Source organism: Halichoeres trimaculatus, unplaced genomic scaffold, assembly GCF_033239565.1.
Source record: "Halichoeres trimaculatus isolate MK-OKI-2021-1 unplaced genomic scaffold, fHalTri1.1 fHalTri1_scaffold_13, whole genome shotgun sequence".
Taxonomy (NCBI): Eukaryota; Metazoa; Chordata; class Actinopteri; order Labriformes; family Labridae; genus Halichoeres; species Halichoeres trimaculatus.
In genome coordinates, this window is record NW_027437191.1 from 10,145,604 (window position 1) to 10,171,872 (window position 26,269).

The window sequence follows — 26,269 nt, forward strand, 5'->3', positions numbered from 1 at the left end:
TTGATTGCTGCTGTGACTTCAATTTTGTTGCACTTGTTTCAATGACAATAAAGTTGTATTCTATTCTTTTCTATTCAGAGAGCTGGCCATTCAGAGGGAAGGGGATTTGCAGAGCAGGGAGCCTTAAAGACACAGCAGTTAAAACAAAGTGTTTCAGACATGTGGTTGGAAAAGGTCAGTAAAACTACCGTGGGGACAACAGGGCAATGTAAATACATTAAAAAAGGGCAATACCCCTTTTTTAATGAAGTGTTAAGGCATGTTGTTGGCCTGGGAGACGTCAAAAGTGGCCTTTTTGAGAACCCCTTCCAGAATACAATTTCAACATATTACAAAACCTCAAAGACAATTAAATATCAGAGTTTGCAATTCATCTGAAAATGTACATCAAAGAAAAAAATCTGTAAAAACTAAACAAGTAGAAAGAAGTGACAAATTATTATAAAGATGGATGTGTTTGTGACAGCCACATGTTTTTTACTCAGTGACACAGAGAAATAATTACATGGTGAAATTAAGTCCATAAAGAGACTCCTTTATATTTATCTGGAAATTATCACAGCTCTCTTTCCTGGTTAATACTGAAAGCTCAGTGATAAAAATCAAGAGATAATATGCACGCAGCATCACACAGCACTGAAAGTTTAAATTTTAAAGACACTTTTCAGACAGAAGGATTTAAAATGACCTGAAACAAAACACTGAACTGAGCATTTAGGTCCAGCAGTGTGTTAGAAGTGACCGGCATTACATGTTTTCATTTTCCTGTGTTGAATAAGTTACCAGATGTTCATCCATTGTTATGCACATGGCACAAAATCACAATAATGCTCAGAGGACTTTATTTTTACAGTTTCCCACATCCTCTGTCGAAAGGTAATAAGAGGAGGAATGAATCTGGCAGGACAGGCAGACATGCAATCGTCTGTGCTTGTAAGCAGATCTGCAAATGTTAGATTGCCTCAGGAATATAAACGCTGGGACAGGATTCAATTTATTTACTCCTCCCTGGAAGAATACCTGAGCAGCTCATCGAAGAATGCCTCACGTCAGTCCTCTCAGATTTCCCCTGGGGGCTCTGTTCCACATTTATGAATGGTTTTGATCATGACGTCTTCTTTGGGCGAAGTCGTACTTCACAGGCAAGGAGAGCCTCTCTGCTGTGGTCAGACTGAGAAACAGGAGCTGGAACCAGAGATGGCCCAGTAAGGCAGAGAAACCGGAGCCTGGGATGATGGCAGAGAGCTGCTGTAATCCCAGCATGCTGTATTTATCTGCTTCTTTTGTGTCACTGGCTTACACTCTCTTCCCCCACATGGCATCCAGTGCCAGATAAATTCCTGAATCCCAGCCGGAATGTGTGTGTGCTGTTTGTGCTCCCTCTGAGACGCGCTGAGTTCATAAAGTGGGTCAGTGTCTATAAAAAAGGTGACATTACGCTCATTCATGAAGTCCTGTTTGTGTCATCTAATAAGCTGCACACAGTTGGACTGAGGTCAAACTCCTTACCTAAGTGAAATCTTATGAAACTTTTCTAATAAGAGAGGGCGGAGAGAGACAAAAGCAGCTGCTCAGCCACCATCACACAGCAGCTCCTCCCACAGAGCAAACACCTCCCTCCTGCTTTACTTAACTGTCCTCACACCCTCAGACAGCTGCACAGCTCTCAGACATCCACAGGTCGCTCCCTGAACAGAGCACAGGTGTGTGTGTCTGAGTGAAGATCCTTTAACTCCCTGCACACACTGATGCTTAGCTCTCTGCCTGAACACATCTGCAGCTCCATTTCCAGAGTGTTCTGAGTCAGTCCTTGTAGTTCACTGGGAGACACTTACAGACAAAGATGAACTTTAATGAAATCCTCAGTGTTATTGGGGGCTTTGGGAAGTACCAGAAGGTCCTGTATGTGTGGATCTGTCTACCTCAGCTGTTCCTGGCGTTCCACATGTTCGTCTCTATCTTCACTGGAGCTGTTCCTCCACATTTATGCCGCCCCACAAGGCCCTCAGCCAGCGCTCCGGCCTCTTCAACCTTCAACCTCAGCCTTCTCTCCTCCTCTGCTGGCTGGACTCAGCTGTCCTGCAGCGCCTCCCTGAATCACAGCGCCCCTCTTTTGAACCACAGCAGCATTGGAGATGGACTTCCTGCTGAGAGATGCCCAGGAGGCTGGGAGTACAGTCAGGAGACTTTCCACAACACTATAGTGACTGAGGTGAGTGACACAGCAGCGGCCTCTTTGGCAGACGTTAAATTCATGGTTTGAAGGATGTAAATTTCTGTATCAGGATGATGTGTTTGCCATGAGGACTCCCTGCAGCTCAGGAATGTGGATGGGCTTAGCGGTTTTCACAGCTCACTCTGGTGACACGTGAGAGTGAAGAGATGGACTCCTGCAGTGCAGGCATTCCTCCGTGCCTTCCTGAGCCCTGGCACAGCACCAGCTTTTGTAACACATGGACATATGCGGTTATGTGACATGGTTATGTGACCAGGACGTTGGGATTGTATAAAACAACATGGCGTGGCAGGCTGACAGGAGATCCACATTTATTTCAGAGTCTGGACTTATTTCAAACTTGGGCTCCGTCCTCACGGGCAGAACCTGAAGTAAAGATTCAGCGGTGGATAACCGGTTCACTCTCAACCTGTGGCTCAGTCGGTAGCCACATGCCTTCAACATGACGACTGAAGAACCCTGCGGTGGAATTTCAAGACTCTTTCTCCAGCTCACTGTTTTCATCTGCCTCTGAAGTCATGTGGTGTAACATGAAGAGCAACCAAGGACACTTTGGGCTGCAGCCTGGGATGACAGATGGGTCAGTTCATGGGACTTACATATAGGAAACCATCAGTAACCATTAAACCTACAACAATGGTCATCTTAACCAACTAAAACTATTATTGCAGGCTGCAAATTTCTTCTTGGTGAAATTCTTGCAGAGTCCTGCACAGGTGAGAGTGATAGAAAAGGAAGAAAATATCTTTCTTTATCTGTGCATCTACAGCTGTTTGTCAGGAGGAAATGTGGACCTCACCTGGCACTCACAAAAAACTCACAGTCAGATTAATCAGTGGATCAGAACAAGGGTGTGACTCATGTGTGACATCTGTACCAGGCTAAAAGTCCAAGGAAGTCTGGATCCTGTTTTTGGACCAAAGCTTTCAAGCTGCTCTCATCTATCAAAGACTTCGTCTCTCTCTGATATAAAAAAGAAACATGTGTTCCTTTACCCATCCTTTGTTTTCTTCTCGCAGTGGGACCTGGTGTGTGATAACGCCAAACTGAACAACCTGGGCTCCTCCATCTACATGTCAGGCCTCCTCCTCGGGGCTGTCGTTTATGGATACTTGGCTGATAAGTGAGTTTAACCACATGCGTGGATCCTCAGTGAAAAGAGCTTTGAACCCACTCTAAATACATCACGACATGTTGCATGTTGAATGGAGTCACAGAGGTGCTGAAATGTCTCGTTGCAGGTACGGTCGCAGAAATGTCATTCTCGTCAACCTGGCTATTCAGGCAATCTTCGGGGTTGGAGCTGCCTTTGCTCCAAGTTTCCAGATCTACACGGCTCTTCGCTTTGTGGTCGGGACAACAATCTCTGGTGTCATCATGAACGCCTTCGTCCTGGGTTTGTTACCTGTGATCTTGAAAAAGTCTCTCTTCTGGATGCCTAATCGTAATCCACACTTCAAAATTAGATTATCACCCCCAATATTGCTGGTTACATGTTATTTTAAATTGCTAGTGATGGTGGACACAGGAGCCTGTGTTAGACAGAAAGGGACAGAAGAAAGCTAAATGGGATAGTGATACAGCTCAAGCTAAAGGCTAATTAGCCTTTAGCTCGAGCTGTATAACTCTATAACACCGGGGGCTAAACTGTTTGTGCTAATGTTCATCCCAACCCACAGTCAGCAGTTATTCTGCAGTGGTCTGTTCAAACTTGAGAATCTATCAATAAAATGAAGAGTGAGGTTATGTTAGCTCTGCTTGGTAGATGACTGGCAGGACATAGCTAACCAGGATTTACTAACGTTACACATTACAGACATGTCTTAGAGCACCGGGCTACCAGCTGTGCTAAATATAAACAGCTACTCAACTACTGACAAACTGATTGTGATTACTTGTTGTCACATTAGCCTACAGATACGTCAGAGCACCAGCCTGCTGATGTTATTAGCATGTAGCCAGCTGCTACTACGTCTGCTTGATGTCACGTTTCAAACCGTAGCACGTAACTGTACTGATCAATACCTTAAATCGGCGCGTCCTATCCAGTAAAAAGTTGTCTTGAACAAAAAAGTCTTTGATCCAATCTCCATTTAATCCCAAAACAAACACACGCCTTGTTTAAACTAATTTGGGACAGTGTGCGTGAGACTCCAGGCCAGAAGGTGGTGAGGAAGTGCAATCAAAACTGATCCTCCTCATAGCTTCTTTAATTGGAGTTATTAAATCACAAATGTTAAGTGTTGTTGGCTTGCTAGGGCTTTCAACAAAGTATTCATATTTCTATTATTTAAAATCAGAAGTGTTGGTCGTATGTTTTGTTGAAGCTGTAGTTCAGCCTCCATCCACCAGCAGGAGCTGTAGCTCAGGTTAGTGTCTGCTGCCACAGTATTATATGGCTATTCTACTACCTGGATGTAAACAGTCACAGATGACAGGTATCTGGTAGCTCAGTGCGGTTTATCAGTATGTTGATCTAGTAATGACCTAGTTATGAATGGAGACGTGTCTGGTTAAACTGACTGATAAACACTCGACCAGAACAAGGAACCAGATAGGAAAGGATAGGTCAGGGCATGGAAGAGACCTTTTCACTTCAATTCACTTTAGCACCAGAGGGTTATACTCTAGTTGGCTGTGGGCGCCTACAAATAGACTTCTTGGTTGAAGTGGTGCAAATGAGGTTATTCAATGTCTGTGAGGAAGGCAGCTTGAGCCTCACCAGTTGGTTTCACGTTAGCATTCTCAATCTCCAGACAGTTATGCGGTCTGTTTAGGCTGCAGTTTTTCCTGTATTTAAGTGTTGTGCACAAACTTTCAGCCTCACATCCCAGCATCCACCATTTGAGGGTAAAGATATTATCTCAGTGTTTTTTTAATACCAGTATGCTGGGTTAGCCTTTTAGGAACCATAAGGTATGAAGTAAAGATGCCAAACAGGAGCAAATTCTAGCACAGAGGTCAAGGGTGCACAGTAAGCAATGCCTGCAGTAGACTAGGGTTGGGTACCGAGTTAGGTACTTTTACTTATAGGTTATTTTTACCCCATTATGTCAAAAGTACCAGGTACTGATTTACGCAAAATGAAAAGGTACCATCTTTAGATACCTAAATGCATCTTTGTGACTGTGAGGGAGTGGAAGAGAAGGCAATTTTCCATGCTGGAGATGAACACAGCATTGCAAGGTTATATATTGAAGAATAAATATTGTATATATATATATATATATATATATATATATATATATATATATATATATATATATATATATATTGAAGAATAAAAATTGTATGTTTATATATATATATATTTTTTTTTTTCTTTTGATTATTATTATTATTATTTTGATTATTATTATTATTATTTTTTACAAATTGATATCTTTTTATTACATAAACACAAAAAGTACAGAAAATTGGTACCGTTGAGTACCAATACCAGTTGCCAGGTGACCGGGCATTGGTACCAAATCGTTTCAAATGTGAAAGGTGCCCATGCCTGCAGCAGACTTTTCATGCACAAACCATCTTCTGGTAAAAGTGTACTTTGCTACGCTGTAGAAAAATGTCTGTAAATTTTATGGTAAATACTGTCTGCAAGGTACCAGTAAAATACTGTCAAGATTACAAAAAAAAAAATCAGTTGCTGTGTACTTTGCCATAAAAGTTTTTTAAAAATCATTTTGAGGCCTCAAAGTGTTCACAAGCTTTGAATATTTATTTTTCTGCTTTAGGGTTTTAAAATATCTGAAAGAAAGTAGACCCGGTTTGTAAAAGTCAGAGTCAGAGCAAAGTGTGTCTGCAGACAGAATGTCACAGCTACTCTCTAACATTCACAGAGCTCACTGAGGTTTTCTTTCAACAGCTGTTCACCTCATGAAGCTGTTTGCAGATCTAGGTTCAGAATCAGAACATTTTCTCCTCCTGTTGTCCACATCGTTTTTCCATTCCCTCAGTGAGAATAAAGGCAGCAGTCTTTTCTTTGAGCATGATTTAGAGCTGTAACTGTATTTTGTTTCACAGTATGAAGAGTCCCGTTTCTGCCCTTGTCTCTAACAGGCACAGAGTGGACAGGACCTAAAGACAGGATGATGGCAGGGATCATCACAGACTACGCCTTTGGCTGTGGTTACATTATGCTGGCCGGCGTGGCGTACCTCATAAGGGACTGGCGTAAACTACAGTTAGCGATTTCAGCACCTGGTTTCCTCTTCGTCTTCTACGTGTGGTGAGTCAAAGGGCAGCAGAGACATCAGTCAGTGTGTACTGACACTAGAGAAACAGAGCAGAGATCAGGTTTTGAAGGATCAACAGATGACTTTAGCAGAATTTGGAGAACAGTCATGTCTTAGCTGAGCCAGGCTTAACCCTAGTCCCTTTAAATTTAATTTCAAAGATGATTAATTTAAAGATGAGGGGAAACATTTTCACCTCTGATGAAGAAAAAGTGAATGTGACATAAATAACCCATGTTGCTAAGGAGAATGCTCACCTACCTTAAAGGGGTGACCTCAGGTGTTTTACACTCACTTTAACAGGTAACACAGGGTGTAGCTGATAGTCTGTGTAGTCTAATTTCCTTAACATTCTAGTGTAAACCACTGTCAGCTCTTTAATCTCTCTGCTCTTGACACTCTCAGGGTGTTACCAAAGTCAGCTCGCTGGCTGATGGCCAATGACAGGAAAGAGGAAGCGTGGGAGCTGATCCAGAAAGCTGCTGAGATGAACGGGAAGCCTCTCACCAAAGACCTTGAGCTGTGTCAGGTACAGATGAGACTCTGTTTTATCTATTAATAAGACCAGAGGTTCGTTTGTTTTTTTTTACCTGGGAGGGATATAATCTTGTCATAACACAATAACACTCTGCAAAGATAAAGTGAAACCAAACAATGCTCAGCCTCATCTCCTTTAACTTAATAACAAAAAGTGAGACACTGTGAGATACTTTCAGGCATTGTTGGAGTAGTAACAGGAAACAGTTGTTTGTTATTTATGGTTTGTTTGTGACTCATCCAATCAGATTATGTCACATTAAAGTCTAAAAAGGCCAACTTTATTTAGATCAGAATGATTGATAAACCCATATAGTGGAGTTTCAGTCCTTGTTATTAAAATTCCTACAGAATTATTTGATAGTCCAAAGAGTTTGTGGGGTTGAAGGTGCAACAGCTCTTAAAGGTCCCTATTCTGCTCCTTTTCTGCAGTTTAATATGGATCGTTGATGTCTTCATGAAATGGTAGTAACGTGTTTTGCTCCAAAAAGCCAATAAATCAAGCACAGCAGCATTGTTCCCAGGCTCTCACTGCCCCTCTGTTCAGAACACTCTGATTTAGTGGGCGTGACCTTCATATGTAAATAAGTCACCGCTGATACCGCCCCGCTCTTCCACGTCACTGAGAGCGGCGCGCTCTGAGTGCACAGTGATTAGAAAACAGCGGAGCTCGTTTACCGTAACATTACAGGCTAAAACAACAGGCTAACCTCAGCTAAAGTTAGCATCCTGAAGCTAACACAGAGATTGGGGGACACTGAGGAAAAGCTCTTACATCTGCTCCACAGCACACAGCATTTAAAATACTCCCATTTCCAGGGTCCGAGGTTTGTTGGCGGATGGTTGGTAATGCGCCTGGATTCAGGACCAGTCTATTCGCTAGCCCTCTGTTGTACTGTCCAAAGTTGAAAAAGCAGTCGGCCGTGAAGTGACTAGCACACACATGCACAGTTTTACTGAGTGTAGCCGGCACATTTCCTTGATAAATGAACTCTAGCCACTTAGTCTTGTCTTCTTCTGAGATGGGAAGCTTGTGCATGGAACTTTGCGGCTGTTTACAGCCAAAAACAAAGCAGTGATGGCTCTTCAACTTTGGCATTCTCCTCCCAGCTGCTGGAGAGATTTCTCTCCAGTAAAAGATATTCAACTATTAGTAGACTATAAGGTGCATTATCAGTAGATAGGTAGTTTCATGTCAATAGTTTATCAGTTTATGTTTAACAAGACTCATCAATCTATCAGTTGAAATGCTAACCACAGATAAGACTAAGTCAAGCACCTTCTGGTTTCCATCATGAGATCTTTTTCAGTCAAATAGTTACTTGAATGTGTGTTACTTGTCTGTTGAAAAATGTATGTTAAATATCTACTGACAGCTTGTTGAGTCAGCAGACAGATGATCAAAATTAAGTGTTACCACCAAAAGCGATGGAGATTGTTTTCCTTTCGTTGTGGAATTAACTTTTCACCAGTTATTTTCAGTGATTTTGTAAATTTACCAACATACTTTAATTCGATTTTTGACACTGTGTGAAATAATAACAGATAAACTCTACTGATCCCTTATTGGTGTAAATGCTTTGATTACAGCAACTTTAAAGTAAGAGACTGGAGAAAACAGCAGTGTACTTCCAAAGTTTAAACAGAATAGAACAGAAAAATATTAAAATTAAAAAAAAGTATGGAATTGTTATTGTTGTTATTCCACAGGAAAATAAAGCGCCAGGATGTTAAAATACACAGTATGTTCTCTGATGATATAGTAAGTGAATTCTGCTGAGGACACATAGCCCAGGAACTTGGAAATGTGTAATAAAAATACATCCTGATGGTTGACATGTCATTCAACGGCTTAAAAGATCTGATAACTAAAATATATTATCGTCGTATAAATAATATCTGCCCATTTGCCAGCAACATGTTTCAAAAACTTGAAACAGGGACAAGAAAGCCATGAAAAAGTTGTGTGGCTACAAATGATAACCCGTGAAGCAAAAACATCCTGACTGTGCGGGAATTCATCTTCAACTTTAGCATTAAATGCAAACTGTGCTGGAAATCACTGCCTGGGCTCAAAACCAATTCTGGTTAGATATCTTACTGTAATCACAAAAACTATTTCATGAAAACGATAAACAAAAATCTTTTTCTTCCTTGATTTCTGCTCCTTTCAAACTTTTCATGACAAGTTTAATCAGCACTGTGTGGTCAGTGTTCTTTTGATTACATCCACTTGAGCCCAGACAGATGTACTAAATTAGCTTCCTCCATCCATTTCTTACCCTCGTGCTGAGGCTGAAATGACTTCTCCAGTCTGTCTTTCTAAAGTTAGCAGCATGAGTTGATCGAAAGAAGAGTTTTGATTTAACATTTCCAGTTGAAAATTCATGGAAAACACTTTTAAATGGATCCACATGGTTCATATTTCACACACCAGAGCTGGTATCAGTGTGAAATCAGACTCTTAAACCGTTCTTAACATTTTAATGTTAGCTCACTTCAGGATGAGATGCAGATACTTTGGCATCAGATGACTGAGGTTACTGGAGTAAAAAACACCAAATAAAAAGCAGATCCAATCCTTAGCTGGTGCTGTAACTGAACCCAGACTTAGACATGGCATGAGAACAGTGCACATTGCATGGACTCATCTTGAACCAGGCTTTTTAACTGTAACTGCAAACCTGTCGCTCTATGGGAAAAGGAGAAACACCTGGTTGCAGGGCTGCAGGTAATAAGCTTGTTAGAACAGAGGAGCACAGTTTGATCTGTTTCTGTTCTCTTGTTTTTTGGGCGAGGAAGGATGAGAAAGAAGTAAAGGCCTAAAATAAGTCTGAATGGTGACTTTCACTCTGACTACAGCTCTGTGTCCATTAGGCTACACTGGCTTTCATAGTTTTATATTTGCGCCCAAAAGCTTTAAGTTTATCTGAGGAACATGTGTAGGAGATGTTTTCTGACTAAATCTCATCCTGATGCCTTTTGCACTGCCAATCCTGACATCTATGCAAATTTTTATGTCTAATTTTTTGTAAAACTTGTGTTATTGCATTTAATAACACAAAGAGATCAAAAAAAAAAAAAAAACAACTGATCTGAATTGTAACACCAGTAGAAAAAAATGCACACATTTATGTTTTGCACTGTTGGGACTTAAAATGGATCCATGTAGAGTTCAAAATGCAAAAGGAGAAATGGGAATGAGATATAAATAAATAAATAAATAAATAAATAAATAAATAAATAAATAAATAAATAAGCAATTTATTGAAAACAAACATCAAAGTGAAATAGTCTGTTCATCAGCTGATTAAAAGTTTAAGACCACTCCCTTTAAAAGACAAAATGTGCTCAAAAATGTGGATTCAATGTCATTTTCTGTCAGGCATCCACACAGTCATGACCTACTGATGGCAAAGACAAAAAAGCTTTTTCTCTTTTTGAATGTGGTCGAATGCTGAGCTGCTGAAGTTGGATGCAGTAAGACAGTCAATTTGAATGTCCCAAAAGATCCTGAGAATTATGGAACAAAGGATCCGATTGGCTGTCCATCTTTGCACAGGATGATCTTCAACGCCACACAATCGCCTGTTTGGACTTTGAAGAGAGCACCAAACTTGAGACGTTGAAAGGTGGAAGAAAGTTTTATTCTCTGACAAGGACAAACTGAACCTTGACGGTCTTGATGGCTGCCAAAGTTACTGGCTTGAGAAAGAGATCCCACTGGAGATTTTTTCTACTCGACACAGTTGGGGGAGCGCCATCATGATCTTTCGCTCCATGTGTGGAGATGTTGCAGGGGGCCTCCTTCATGACTGAGGGCCCTGGTCTGTGTGGTAATGACTGGGTTTTCTAAGAGAGCATCGCTGCTATTCACAAAACCCGCTTAATAAAGGACTTCTTCCAGAAGAACAACCTCACTCTTTGGACCATCCATTTGGGGATAGATGGAGAGGGGCGTTTACAGAAATCGACGTCAGCTGCAGGCAGTGGATACCCTCCATGAAGTCACCTTCACCACTTGGAGCAACATTTAGCCTCCTGGAAACACTCACATCAAACCTGCCGAGTCAAATTTTATATAGAAGCTTTATTGTCATTGTACATGATACAACAAAATTTTGTTTGAGATGTGCAGGCCGAGGAACTTGAAGTTCCTGACTCGTTCCACTTCTTCCCCGTTAATAGTCAGGCCTGAGTGCAGTGAGGTCCAAGATCTCCTGAAGTCGATGATGACTTTTTTTGTCTTCTTGGTGTTGAGGTTGAGGTGGTTGTCACTACACCAGGCCGCCAGTGCTTGGACCTTCTCCCTGTGTGGTGCCTCATCGTCATTGCTGATCAGTCCAACAATGGTTTTATCGTCAGCAAATTTGATGAGGGTGTTGGATCCATGGGTGGTGACGCAGTCATAGGTGTACGGTGTGTACAGGACTGGACTGAGGACGCAGCCCTGGGGAACACCAGTGTTGAGGATGATGTTGGAGGGTGTGGAGGTGCCTATCCTGACATATTGGGGTCTGTTAGTCAGGAAGTCTTTGCTCCACAGATAGAGGGAGGTTCCAAGTTGCAGTGACTGCAGTTTGTTGGCCAGTTGGCTGGGGCTGATGGAATTAAATGCAGAGCTAAAGTCAACAAACAGCATTCTGACGTATGTCCTGAGGCTCTCATTATGGCAGAGGGCAGAGTGGAGGGCAATAGAAATGGCATTGTCAGTGGAGCTGTTGGACCTGTAGGTGAACTGATGTTGTTCAAAGCCAGGTGGGATGTGGGCCTTGATATGCTGCAACACCAGTCTTTCCATACATTTCATGATTACTGGTGTCAGAGCCACAGGCTGCTCATTATTCAACCCTGTGATGGCGGAGGTTTTGGGCACAGGAACTATGGTACTATTTTCGGGCAGGTGGGGACTGAAGCTTGCTGAAGTGAGCGGTTGAAGATGGTGGTAAATGCAATAGCAAGCTGATGGGCACATGACTTCAGCACCCTCCCTGGTACTCCATCCGGCCCTGTTGCTTTGCTCGTATTGATACTTTGCAGGACCCCCAATACCTGGTATTGTTGGATGTTCAGGGGCTGGTCTTGTCAGCTGTGTGTCCTCTGCCTATCTGCTTTTCTTTTCAAAGCGTGAGAAGAAGGTGTTAAGCTGGTCTGGGAGATAAGTGTCAGTGGGGGAGGAGTGGAGTGGCATTGTCTGTAGTCTGTTAAGTTCTGTATGCCTCTCCACATGGAGCGGGGGTTATTTTCCCTGGATTTGGCCTCTATCTGCTCTCTGTACTTTGTTTAAGCTTCTTTGATATCTCTATTCAGGTCCACTCTAGCTCTTCTGTAGGCCTCCCCTGACCTCAGCACTGAGTCCCTGGCTCGGGGTAGTGTTCTGATGTGGGTGTTGTGGGGAATATTTTCACCTGCTTCTTTGGAAAGTCCACATGCAGAAACTGATGTCAGAAACGACAGCAAGGAGGAGGTGTGGAGCTCAATGTTTGGTTCCTCAAAGAGATGCCATGTGGTGTCCTCAAAGCAGTTCTGCAGAGACAGTGTAGTGTCCTCAGTCTAAGGCCCCGTTTTCACAGCGACGTTTCATCTGAAAACACTCAAACGCAGTAAAGACGCAGTGAAAAAATCCTGCGTGTTCACGAAAATGCTGACGGACTGACAAAGCTATAGTAAGCATGCCAGGCCTATAGGTGGTGCTATAAATGTCTTGAAGCCGCTTTTGGGAGATCTCCACCAAAGTAGAGTTAAGCCGATCATCTGGTGTATTGCGGAATAGCCAATTCAAAAGTGGAGCAACAGATGCACATTTTTTACCACAACATGGTAGGTCACAACAATTGTAACAACAGTACTGTTGTCCTATTGTATGCGTGAAGCACGAAGCGGAGCATTTCCACTGAAAACGTCGGCTTACTGTTAGCACCGCAACGGTGTCAGCAGCGTTTCAGAATTATCCTTCTCTGGAGGCCGTTTTCAAAAGTTTGAGTTTTAGGTCGGCTGAAACGCCATTTCCGTGGAAACGCGAGGCTGAAACACAACAAGACTTTTGCGTTTCACCCTAAAACCGTTGTCGTGTAGACGGCTCCCAATACTGCATGGTCTTGTACTGTGGCTTGGACCTGCAGATGAGAGGCTCGTAGGCAGGTGCGTTCACATGACAACAGTTTTAGTCACACGCTGTTGTCACACTCTGCTTCGCGCGACCGCATACAATAGAACAACAGTACCGTTGTTACGATCGCCACGAACTACCATGTGCTCATGCTGCTCAATCTGCTGAATCTGCTGACTTTCAACAAAATGAGCATCTGTTGCTCCACTTCTGCTCTTAGCATTCCCCAATACACCAGATGATCGGCTCAACTCTACTTCAGTGAAGATCTCCCAAAAGTCACTTCTGTAAATGACAATTATAGCGCCGCCTATAGGTCTGGGATGCTTACTACAGTGTTTTTAGTCCTTCTGTGTTTCCGTGTAAACGCAGACTTTTTTTCACTGCATTTCAGCGTTTTCAGATGAAATGTTGTCGTGTAAACGGGGCCTAAAAATTCGGGAAAGACAGTCTCCAAGTGTCCGAGTGTCCAAGGTAAGGGGACGGGTTTACTGGTGTAAACCTGGTCTAGTGTTTTGCCCTTCCTGGTTTTAATGTCAACATTCTTGTCAAATTCGGGGAGCACAGTCTTCAAGTTGGTGTGGTTAAAATCTCCTGCCACAATGAAAAACCCCTCTGAATGTTTGTTCTGCTGCGTGCTGATGCTGTCATGCAGCATACTCATAGCTACGTTAGCATTAGCTTGTGGATGAATGTACACCGCAGCTACAAACACTCAAGTGATATTTCGGGGAAGCTAAAGAGGTCGGCATTTTTTTTAAGTGATCAACAAGAATGGTGGAGCTCCTCATTACTGAATCCTTTTTTGACACTTTTATTTCTATTTTAGGGGGGATTGTTTTGTTTTTTTTTGTTCTGGTCTTAAACTTTTGATCAGCTGATGAAAAGATTTTTCATTTACAGTTTGTTTCAGTTTAGTTGTTGTTATTTTTAAACCTTACTTAGATCTGTTTTAGAATCCAATGGTGAAATATGTAAATTCTCACAAATTTTACAGCTGGTCTTACAATGTTGATTAGGTTTGTATGAACAACATTCACCTGCCAGATCCAGAAAAAAGTCTTTGTATAGAAATTAAAAGACAAAAAGGTGCACAAAAAATATCAGGTTGACCAATTCAAAAGGCGGGGCAGGACCTGCTGCCTTATTTATAAAGAGATGAGAGCTGCCAGTGCACTGTGGGTGTGTGTTTGGCCTGGTAATTTAAGAAACTAAAGTTTATTTGTGAACACATACTAAGAAAACAGTCATCAGACTCGTTGTTTGTGGTATTGTTTTCTCTAAAAGCAGCATCAATGTTTCTGTTTCATAACCAGATAAAACTCCAAACAGATGCTGACAGAAATTCAATCTGCAGAGAAATATCAGCTCCAATATCATTACATCACTGTTTTATTGAACTAGAAATATTAGAGCACATATCCTGCACATATTATGAAACAACTTGCTCATCCTCTCCACTCAGCTGTTTGCTGAGGGTGCTAACTTATCAAACACTCATGCTCTCTGTGAAGCAATCCTCTTCATTTGCATGAACCTCTTCATCAGTCAGTATCATCTAAACATGCAAACTCCTCAAACAGAGCTGTGCTGTGTCTCTCTGTGACTCTGACTATAACTCTCTGTCTGACCAGATGTACAAAGTGGACGAGAAAACAGGGGTGAAGAAGAAACACTCGTTCATCGACCTGGTTCGAACCCCAAAGATGAGGAGGCGGTCTTTGATAGTGTTTTATCTCTGGTGAGTAAGAGCACACCTCCACCTCCATCCCCAAAGACTGTCATCCTCAAAGCACATCCATGGATCCAATGATTTTACTTTAATGTGAGTGTTTATCCAGAGAGGGAGGCTGAAGTCCTCACTGCTTCAGCCCTGGTTTGGCTCAGAGCCATGGTTGTTTGCCGTTTCGTCCACTTCCTCTCCCTTCAGCTGTCCTTTTTGGTGAAAGCAAAGGGTTCAGGAACAAAAATACACATGAAGGAAATAAAGCCAAAAGGTTTCTGCCTAAGGGCTGCAAATTTGGAGAAAAACAGCAGCTCCTGTTTTATTGTCAGACATTAACACTGAGCCAAGGACAAGTTGTCTTTAGCTCTACTTCAGCTCTGGTTGTGGTTAGAGCACATGCTTTTTGCTTTTCTGTTCCTGACCATCATTTCAGAACTCTTTGACTGAAATAATCCTGCAAAAATTTCCAAAAGAGACCAAAAAAAGGAATACATTTCCAGCTTAAAAAAAAAAAACTTTAAGTAAACGTAAGAGACACCTTAGGGTGAATTCACTAAGAAAAGAATGTGGCAGCTCACGGCATCAAGAACTACACCTTAACCTCATCTTCCCCCACTTTGTCCCACAGTCTCAAAGGAACTCACAAAGTGGGGCACAGCTATGTGCAGTTTACTCTTGTTTTGCTGGAGATGAGCTGTCAGCATCTCTTCTCTCTGCTGCTGCTGCACAGAGCTGAGCTGTGAGCTCTCATCCTGATGGACCTCTGATCTGTTCTTAATCTTATCTTAGTGAATTCCCTTCAGAATTTTGGTGCATTTCACTCTATGAAGCTTAAAGTCAGAGCATACATCTGTTCCAAGAGTCTGAATCTGTATCATTCATTTGCACTCAAGGCAGATTCAAACCCAAGCCTCTGCATGGGATGAGAGCAGCTTAAAAGCGTCACAAAACCAACGCCCTAACATCTACAACTGTTTTCAATCTGCTATAATGCATAAAACTCTACATCTCATACCTCTTGATCAGTTTTCAATAGATGACCCTGAGTTTTAATCTAAACTTTTCAATTTCTACATTAATATGGTAAAAGTTTTCCCTCTGAGGCTGTAAATAAAAACATAGATCTCTTCCATTCATGCAGTGTTTTTCCTGACAGATAATGAAGACACAGTCTGTCAGCAGCCGTGCATTCTCCTCGTTGGAGGTTTTAACACCCAACCTCACACTTACAGCCTTTAAAGCTGCAACCTGTGTGACAGCACCTCCATGCAGGAGTGTAAACAGACAGGAAATGAGCAGGATAACGGTGTGTATTTGTGGTGTGTAGAATTAGTGGTTTTAGTCTCAGGTCAATGAAAAGACTGGAATGTGCTCGTGCAGGTCGTTAAATTTAACGAGCATGCTCAGACTGAGGGTGTGTTCACAGAGGAACTGTGTTTTCCTTATCTGACAGCTTTCTAAAGATGCTGCCAAAAATTCTTCGTTGTATTTTTCTGTTGCCTTTTTTTTCCCTGATGTTGGAGTTTTAAACATTACCCCCTCATGTACTGAAAAGGTATGTAGAAGACTGACGTTTCAGGTCCTCTAGAACAGGGCTTAGACTTTTAAGGAAATAAATTGTAAATCATGTACTAGATTATGTATGAAACAATAATTTATGTATAACTAGTAACAGCTCTCTAAACTACATTTGGATTGTGCTTAAGCTACTTGTATAAAGCTAAAGCTCTGCAGAAACTCAAGAACTTGTACAGCTGATGTTTAAATAAATGTGTTTGCCATAGTGTAAAAATGTGCTTTGTACACATCAAGGGTTCAAAAAACACTGAATGACAAAAGTAGTTCAAAGTTACAAAATGGTGAACAATTTTTTTTTTTTTTAAGTTAGAATGAAGAATAAGGGACTAAAAAGGTTGTCTTCAAACCATCCTGAAATACAACCCTGATAAAATCCAGACCCTGATCCTGCCATTGAAAAAATCCTGACATATTTTCTCATATCGCCCCCTAATGGAGAACAGTTTCTGTTAGAAAGAGCTGTGTTGACTGCACAAAATATGGGCATATTGTCTTCAATGTCACCACCTGTCTGCAGCCAGCCTCATGCGGATTCCTGATGAACAGCAACTTGTGGTAGTTCTGCATAGGCTTCATTTTTCTAAGCTGGATGTTGCCCCTTGATTTGACCACAGTTAGTGACTGAGTTTTACTGGAAATCACTAAAAGAAATTGTTAACAAATAGGGCATTCATACATTACACTCACTTTAAGTAAATATGTCAAAAAGAGCTGCTGGTCCTTTTTTACAGAATTGAATGTGGCCCTCTCTGGTCACCCCTGATCTAAAGTGAAATAACTCACCACACTTTTCCTTAAGACCCAGAGAGGAATCTTATAGCATCAGAAATTTTATTTAAAACTAGAAAAGCAGTCAGAGAGCACAGACCTCAGTCAAGCATATTGTGATTGTGACACAACACTCTAGTCCTACTTTAATGTTATACTCCCTTTCAGCAGATTGTCTGCCACAATTTGGTGTTAGCTGCAGGTTTGTACAATAATTTGTTTCCTGACAGTGTTGAAAATTGTGATGACCCAGTACATATTTCATATTCCAGATCTTAGTATCCAGAATGTTGCCAGGATCTGGATCATACTTTTACATCTGTCAGAAATTATGGTGACCTTGTCTTGTATTGTTTTGCAAAGCAATCCAACCATTTATAGTGGGGTTATAGACACATATGATGAAAACAGCCCAATCTCGCAATGATAAAGAGTCCTCTAAAAAAATCCTGGATCCAGACGGTGATCCAGATCGCCTCCAACATTTAATCACTTCTTCCTTGTCCTATTTTGAACATGTCCTGAAAAATACATCAAGATCTGTTCATTACTTTTTGAGTTCACAGAAAAACAAACAAACTCTCCCAAAAAACATAACCTCCTTGGCGGAACTAATGATGGAGAACAGCTTTCTCAGCTTGAGCATCTCTGATTTAATCATGAGAGGCAAGATGATGAGTTAGAGACAACATTTGCATCACAGAGATGAATTATATCAGAGCTGTTTTGCTACTGTAACTCTGTAGAGATATAAAGTGATAGAGCTCCTGCAGAGCACAGTCTCTAGAGGCGATGTAAAGCAATAAATGCATGAATGAACTAAAGGAAGAGTAGCTGATATTTACAAGAGACAGCAGCAACATGATAGGCTGACAGTGAGGGTGTGTTGGATAGATTTGACCAGGTGAGCATGCCTGGAGGAGTGAGCGCCATGAATGAAGTAGCCCGGTCACAGTCATATATGAAAAGAAACAGCTGTGTGATTGAGACTAGCTGCTGGTATTGTAAGCCGTCATCATATCTTGTATTCATGTCATGAGTGTGAATCAGTCGATTGATGCTAAAGGAAATCACACTGAAGCTCTACGGCTGATTTCCTTGACATTTCAGGAATTTGACCCGCTCTTATCATGATGGTGGTTAAACACTTTAGGGTCAATTCACTCAGACTGAATCCCACCCAACATAAAGGACCTTTTGACCCAGACTGCAGGAAATACCTCCAGGACAGGATTAAATAGCACTCTACAAAGAAGTCAGACTCCTCTCCATCCTCATTTAGTAAGTGGTTAAGTGTTCAGGTTGGCTGCAGACAGGAAAGAGCCAGAGCCAGGCCTGTTGTACCTGTTTGGGAATGTTAGCATCCTACCTACCCCCACACATTTACCCTGTTTGTGTTTAGACTCCTTTCGAAACTAACACTAGACTGGAACTGACTCAAAATAGAGGAAAAATTAGCATTTTCAAGTGGTCATTATTTCCCACAAGCCACACACTGCAGCTCAGCTTAAAGGCCCTGTGAGGAATTCAAGTGATCTTGAAAGAGTTTCACTTTTGTGTATTCACCTTTTTGTAATCCACATTTAAAGCACTTAATGTATCAAAAATATGTATTGGATTGATGTTACGAAGGGGGAGGGTGGAGTAAAGGTAAGGAAAAGAGAAGGGAAGGAAAAGGAAACAAAGAAGGAAGGAAGAAAATGGAAGAGATAAGGAAAAGGACTGTGAAAATGGGAGAAAAGGGGAAGATATGGGAGAGGGAAGGGTGAAGAAGATGAAAGAAAGAAAATAGATAGGGAAAGGGGAGGATGAAGGAGGGGGAGAGAAAGAGGGGTAAGAGAGTAAAGGGAAGGAAGGAGGAAGTAAAAAGAGAGAGGAGAAATAAGGAGAATAAAAAAGAAAATAAGAATAGGGGAAGAGGAGAAGGAAGGAAGGAAGAAAAGAAGGGAAAAAGGGACACTTGTAAAGTCCTCAGGAATTCTTTTGTATTTGCTGCAGTTTTTTTTTGTTTTTTTGTTTTTTTGATATTTTCTTTTCAGTTCTTTTTTGGATTATTAATTATTCATTGGTTGTTGAGATTGTGTTGTTTGACTTTTTGTTTTGCTCTGGTATAAATGTTGTACAGTAAGAAGGTTAGGCACATAAAAGCTAAGCAGCTTCAGCCTAAACCTTTTTGGTCAACATTGTTTTGAGTTGTGTTGCTTTGGTTGGTATACTTTTAAATATGATCGTAATAAACTAATAAACTAAACTAATAATAAACTAAAGTGAATCAGTGAATAACCCCACTAATCCTTTTATAGCATGTAGACTGAAAGCCCTTTGACAACACTTCACCAGATGGCAGAGTTTAGCAGTTTCTGCACTTTAGTTTGTGTTTTGTTCCTGATGAGAGCTCAGTAAGATTTTTTTACATTTGATATTTATAGTCACATAGTGTTTGTTTTTTTTTTCATTTCACAAAGCAGTGCATTCCACATGTTGACATATTTCAGTGGTTAAGCCAGAGATTTGGTCTTATTTAAATTTCTACTCTTTATTTTGTGTGAGTTTCAAAGATGAGAGGGTTCATATTTAGTTTTTATATTTTTGTTCATACCAGGCCTGTTGTTCTACAGTGCTTTGTTCCTTTCTCTGATTTTGTTCAAAGAAATTAATGATAATTTTATTACATGTCTACAAGGCTTGAAGTTAAATCAATCAGTCATTATTCTGCTGTGATTGTAATAGTTAGAGGTCTCATATTCTGCTCCTTTTCTGCAGTTTAATATGCATCATTGATGTCTTCATGAAACGGTAGTAACATGTTTTGGTCCAAAAAGCAAATAAATCAAGCACAGCAGCATTGTTTCCAGGCTCTCAGAGCCCCTCTGTTCAGAACGCTCTGATTTAGTGGGCGTGACCTTCATATGTAAATGAGCCACTGTTAATACCGTCCCACTCCTCCGCATCACTGAGAGCGGCGCCATGAGCTCCGAGTGCACAGTGTTTAGAATACAGCGAAGCTCGTTTACCGTAACATTACAGGCTAAAACAACAGGCTAACCCCAGCTAAAGTTAGCATCCTGAAGCTAACACAGAGACAGGGGGGACACTGAAGAAAAGCTCTTACATCTGCTCCACAGCACACAGCATTTAAAATACTTACATTTCCAGGGTCCGAGGTTTGTTGGCGGATGGTTGGTAATGCGCCTGGATTCAGGACCAGTCTATTTGCTAGCCCTCTGTTGTACTGTCCAAAGTTGGAAAAGCAGTCGGTCGTGAAGTGACTAGCACACACATGCACAGTTTTACTGAGTGTAGCTGGCACATTTCCTTGATAAATGAACTCTAGCAGCTTAGTCTTGTCTTCTTTCGAGATGGGAAGCTTGTGCATGGAACTATGTGGCTGTTTACAGCCAAAAACAAAGCAGTGATGGTTCTTCAACTCTGCTGGAGGGGAATGAGCGGAGAGGGGGTTCGGGGGTATCTGCTCTGGTGGACCAATCAGGTCAGACTTGCTCCTGATTGGTCGAAAAAGGGAATCACTGATGTCGGCAAATCCCCAAAATCCAAACAGCTCGTTTTAGGTCAGGATTTTACTTTCACAAGCACCACTAAGTACATGTTTTGTCATTTAATATCACATTTTGTGGGCTGGGAGGAAAGCCAAAGACCCACATAATATGGGACCTTTAAAGATACGTTATTTGTATCAATTCATGCATCATTTCATCTCACTGTATGTAGGCCTGGCCGACAGGAAGGACTTGTTTATACGCTGACAGTATCCTTTTTGTGTTGGTCATACTATAGAAAAGTTAATCGCTTGTGTGAAGTGAATAATATAGAAGATAAACACAACCCCCCATCCCCCCAAAAAATCGTAATTAGATTATTTTCCAAAATCATTGAGCCCTACTCCTTAGACGAAAGCTGTCTCAAACAAAAAATTGTGTTAGAAAGAAGCTTTTCTCTGATTTTTCAGAACAAACAAGCCTCTTGGTAAGAGTCACATCTTTAAGACACTGGATAATGATGCTCATGAGAAACACCCACATAAAGGCCACAGGTGTTACTGCAATCGATGCAAAATGGATAGCCCTCACATAACACCTAAACCCTAAAAGTATTCACTCTGAAATGGACTTGCTTATAATTAGAGCACTTAATGCTGACCTGTTTTTAAAGGAGTTGTATGATTTATCAATCACTGATGTTGTTTTGTCACACAGCCAGGTCAGGCAGACTGTTTGTTGAGCTTTCTAGTTAAAGAGGTCATAAACAGATGTGTTACCAAAGATGTTACATCAGTCACCACTCCCAGCAGGTTAAACCCCCTGATGTAACTCAACGATTCAGACAGCTTGTGCCTGCAGGTAAAATCTGTGGCCGGATCGGGATAACGTTCATGTGAGTTATGAAGAAGAAGGGTGTGTCATTGTAATATGAGAGTAGACGACAGGTATCAGGTATTCTCAATCTGGGTTAATTAAAGATGATTATGCTTAATCCAGACTAATCCTACATGTTATTAATTTAAATGTGAGGTGTGAGCATGTCATAACATTCTAGTAACACTTTTACCCATTTGGATGTCAAAGAGGCAAGGTAGTGTTGCCTAATCTGACATAAATCAGTCAGTTGTCTTTAGTGGTATTTATTGCTTGTCCAGAAATTCTTAATCAGCACACATTGTACTCTTCGTCGTTGGTGTTCAATTGTTTCAAAGATATGATGTCACAGCTGTTTGTGGTATAAAAGTGGAATCACTCTATAACACAATGGAAGGGAATGTTTTTATGATTTCAGACGCTTTGAGTGTCTTTCAGAGGTTTAGTTACAGAAACAGGTTCGAAACAGGTGCAGGTTAAATCCAGTTGCTGTGACAGCCTGTTAGACATCTGGTTGAGAGAAATACTGTAACTCCATCTGAGACCTTTGAATCATCTTTCTGCTCAACACCTGAAGGCTGAGTTGATTTAAAGGTGTTAAACATTCCCTCAAAGTCAAGCTTGTGTCTGTTATCCTCCATCTGCTTCAGGTTCGCCAACGTGTTTGTGTACTACGGTCTGTCCCTGCACATCTCTGACTTTGAGATGAACATCTATCTGACCCAGCTGATCTTCGGCCTTGTGGAGATGCCTGCTCGTACCATCACCTTGTTCACCCTCAACCGCTCCCGTAAGATCTCCCAGCTGGCTTTCCTGGCTGTGGGTGGCACGGCCTGTCTGCTCACTATCTTTATCCCTGATGGTATGATCACACTAATACTGTATTCAGAAAGAAAACGTGTTGTTCTAGCTCGATCCTTTTTGAGATACTTCTCTTTGTCCGCTCTCTGTAGACCTGTATGCCGTTAAAACCGGACTGGCCATGACAGGAAAGTTTGGGATCACAGCGTCTCTCTCCATCATTTACGTCTACTCAGCCGAGGTATTCCCCACTGTCATCAGGTAAGAGTCTTACCCATGTCGAATTCATGTTAGTTTAGGTTCAACTCTATTCCCAACTCTCAGGTTCTTCAGGTAAAATGACACAAAGCTTCCGATATAAAGAAATTAGGAGCTTAATAACTACACCACAATAACAGAAACTGGCACAAATAAGTCAGTCATGCTACTTTGAACAAAAATGAAGAAAGCTGAAATTACATATATTGAACGTAATTTTTGACATCCAAATCAGGTCTCCTGAAGGTGCAGAATGAAAGTTTTTGTTATGTCTTTTTCGTACGTCGTATGGAGGTCAGGTTAACATCTACAAAAAGGTCTATTAATGACAACTGAATGTTTGGATCCATTTTGAACGTCTCATTGACGTCTTGATTCGGCCTGCAAATGACGTCCAAATGCTGAACGTCATTATAATGTCCATAAAATGTCAGATTTAGATGTCAAAATTTGTACCCATTTTGCACGTTGCTCTGAAGGACCCACTCAATACTGACATGATCTACATGTCTGATGTCTAGGTCTGATGTTAGATGGGACAGTTTTAGGGACATCTGGGAAACAAAAGCTCTTCAATTGCCCTTATTCAACCCCCATCACAAACAAGCCTCTTACAATAAACAATTTAAAAAAGAACAATATAAGAAGCTCCACACAGCAAACATTTTATTTACGTTTAAAACTAGAAAAGCACTCAGAAAGCGCAGACCTCCACCAAGCATATTGTGATTGTCACCAACACTTAAGTCCTACTTTAATGTTATACTCCCTTTCAGCAGACTGTCTGCTACAATTTGGTGTTAGCTGCAGGTTTGTACGATGATTTGTTACCTGACAGTTTTGAAAATTATGACGACCCAGTACATATTTCATATTCCAGATCTTAGTATTCAGAATATTGCCAGGATCTGGATCGTACTTTTACATCTGTCAGAAATTATGGTGACCTTGTCTTGTGTTGTTTTGCAAAGCAATCCGACCATTTATCGTGGAGTTATATACATATATGGTGACCCTGGTGGCCCTATCCCACAGTGTTGAAGAATCTTTTAAAAAAGTCCTGATCCAGATCACCTCCAAAATTTAATCACTTCTTCCTTATCCCATTTTGAACATTTCCTTAAAATTTCATCAAGATCAGTTCATTACTTTTTGAGTTACATTGTTCACAGACATACAAACAAACAAACTCTCAAAAACATAAGAGAACACAGAGACACCGCCATTTTTCACTGTTTGCAGAGTTTCTTTTTAGCATGAGCTTCATTTGTCACCCTCAAGCTACAGAACAGAATCCCACGATTCTGTCTTATCTGTCATCTTGAGCAAACTAGATCCAACTTTTTTTTATGCTTGTGGTTCAGTTGAGGTATGTCTTAGATTTTGATGGCAGAGACCTTCAGTGTTTAGTAAGAGCCTTTCTGAGCCAACTGAAACCTTAGCGCCTGCTGTCACCAAGTCCTGCTTCAGGGCTTTGGCAGTCACTTGAGGGGGTTTTGACCATCTGCTTCCTCAGGAATCTGATAGCAGCAGTTGATAGCTTCCTCTTTTTGCTATGTCCAGTTTGTGTAGCCACTTTTCTTTTGGCTTTAAACTTCAAACTACACTTTTAATCGTATTATTATCATTATTTTTTTTGTATTCTTTTTAATTATTATTATTATTATCATCATTATACTTGTTATCTATTATTAATATTTTTGAAGATCAGTCCTTACCAGTAATTCTTCCCTGGAGGAAATGAAACAAAACACAATCTTTTCAGTCTTCTGGATCAGCATAGTGTTTGGCAGAAGAAGAATAAAGTACATGTTGAAAAACAACCTGCTACAGTGAAGCATGGCGGTGTCTCTTTGATGCTCTGGGGCTGCTTTGCTTCAGGGGGCTCTATAATCCACACTGCAGTGATAATTAAAGCTGGAGTTTTGTTGTCAAACTTAGACAAAACACTGGGGCGCAGATGGCTTAGCAGTCCGGGTCATACCCCATGAGGTTTGACCTCCAGCAGGTGGCAAAAATAATTACTTTTAATGAACAGAAAACTTGAAAATCTAAGTTTTTGTGGAGCTATTTAAACATTTCTTATTGATTTATTTCAAGCGGCTTACAATTTAAAAATATAGCTGGTAATGTGTTTATGTAGAAGCATTATATATAAATTAACAACTTTAATACAAGGGTTTAATGCTGCTCATGTGGCACTGAGGGGTGTATTAATGTTGATCTCAGAGTGATGTAAAACTGTGGTAATGCTCTATGCCTAACTCACTGCAGCCTTATCATGAACAGCTGCAGTTTTATCTGGGAGCAAACGTGTGAAAATATTTGCTATGCGTGTTTGATTTATTATGTTTTTTAGAACAAAAGATGTAATCCAGATGTTGAGACATCTGCGTGACTAGCAGCAGTGTTAATGTAGATGCTTGTGTGCAGTTCACAGACACATATACAGACTTTTAAATAATAACAAGAGAAACAAATAATAGCTGTCTCCTTACACCTGCTTCTGTAAGGAGACAGAGGGGTTATTAGGGATGTCCAGATACAGATTTTTTGACTCCCAATTCCAATTTTTTCACAATATATTTTGCCGGTACAGATCTGATAACCATACGTTTCACTGATAACTTCTGTGCTCTGGGTGGTTCCCTTTTAAATGAAAAATCATATTTGTTGTATTAAAGTGAGCCCTGTAGGTACCTCCTCTAGAAACACTTTCTTTACAAATGTTGCAAGCCGCTGTTTTACTATCATTGGTTTCCAAAGAGAAGTGGCCCCACACAGCGGACATGTTCGCAACGTGGTTTGAATTAAAGCAGCCGTAAAGCGTGACAATGCTGTAAATCAAACCACGTGAAAACTGGATTGGTCTCGATCATGTAAGGAAATCGCATATTATCCAATCCTCCAGAAACAGCCATATTGGGCACCGATACCTATCAGTTTAGAGGAACAGGACATCCCTAGAGTTTAACAGTTCAGGCTTTGTGTTATACTTTATAAAGTGACTTTATAAGAAAGAACTAGAAAGTTACAGGAAACAAACTGTTTCTTCAAGAGTCATATATCAATTTATTGTCACCTTTTTAACATAACAAAATCACATCACTGCCTCATAACGAGAGAATCAGGATCATTTCTCATTGACAACCCTGTACCTTCAGATTCTGGCTCTCTTGTTGTTTCATATTTAATGTGTTTTCATTCTGTCCTCCTTCCTCTGCCCCTCACAGACAGAACGGGATCGGGATCGGCTCCATGTGCGCTCGGACCGGCGGTGTAATCGCTCCCATGCTTCACCTTATGAAGAGCATCAGTCCCCGAGCTCCCATGTTCCTTTGCGGCCTTTGCCCTCTACTAGGCTCTGTTCTCACCCTGCTGCTACCTGAGACTGCCAACATGCCACTGCCAGACACCATCGAGGATATAGAGGGCCACGACCTCAGGTTAGACACCTTAACTCTGTATCTTTAAAGAGATAGTTCACCCAAATAAGCAAAACACAGTGATTCACCTCTGGTTTTGAGGTTTCTGTGTTTCATGTGTTTCCATCTGTGTGTGTGTGTCAGTGAGGAGGGCAGAGATGTGAAGCCAGATGTCCATCCTCAGACTCCTCTGAAGAAGGAGGGCGGTGCTCAGACAGACTGA

General features: G+C 41.1%; 1 protein-coding gene across 1 annotated transcript; it reads left to right on the forward strand.

Moving 5' to 3' along the window:
• The first annotated feature begins 1,837 nt into the window (after positions 1-1,837).
• On the forward strand, positions 1,838-26,269 carry LOC141802303 (solute carrier family 22 member 6). Its single transcript, XM_074685840.1, has 10 exons — positions 1,838-2,212; positions 3,256-3,359; positions 3,478-3,632; positions 6,296-6,464; positions 6,877-7,000; positions 14,752-14,858; positions 22,213-22,424; positions 22,516-22,624; positions 25,855-26,067; positions 26,191-26,269. Exons 1-10 carry the CDS (start codon positions 1,844-1,846, stop codon positions 26,267-26,269), a joined length of 1,641 nt encoding a protein of 546 aa, XP_074541941.1. The 5' UTR covers positions 1,838-1,843.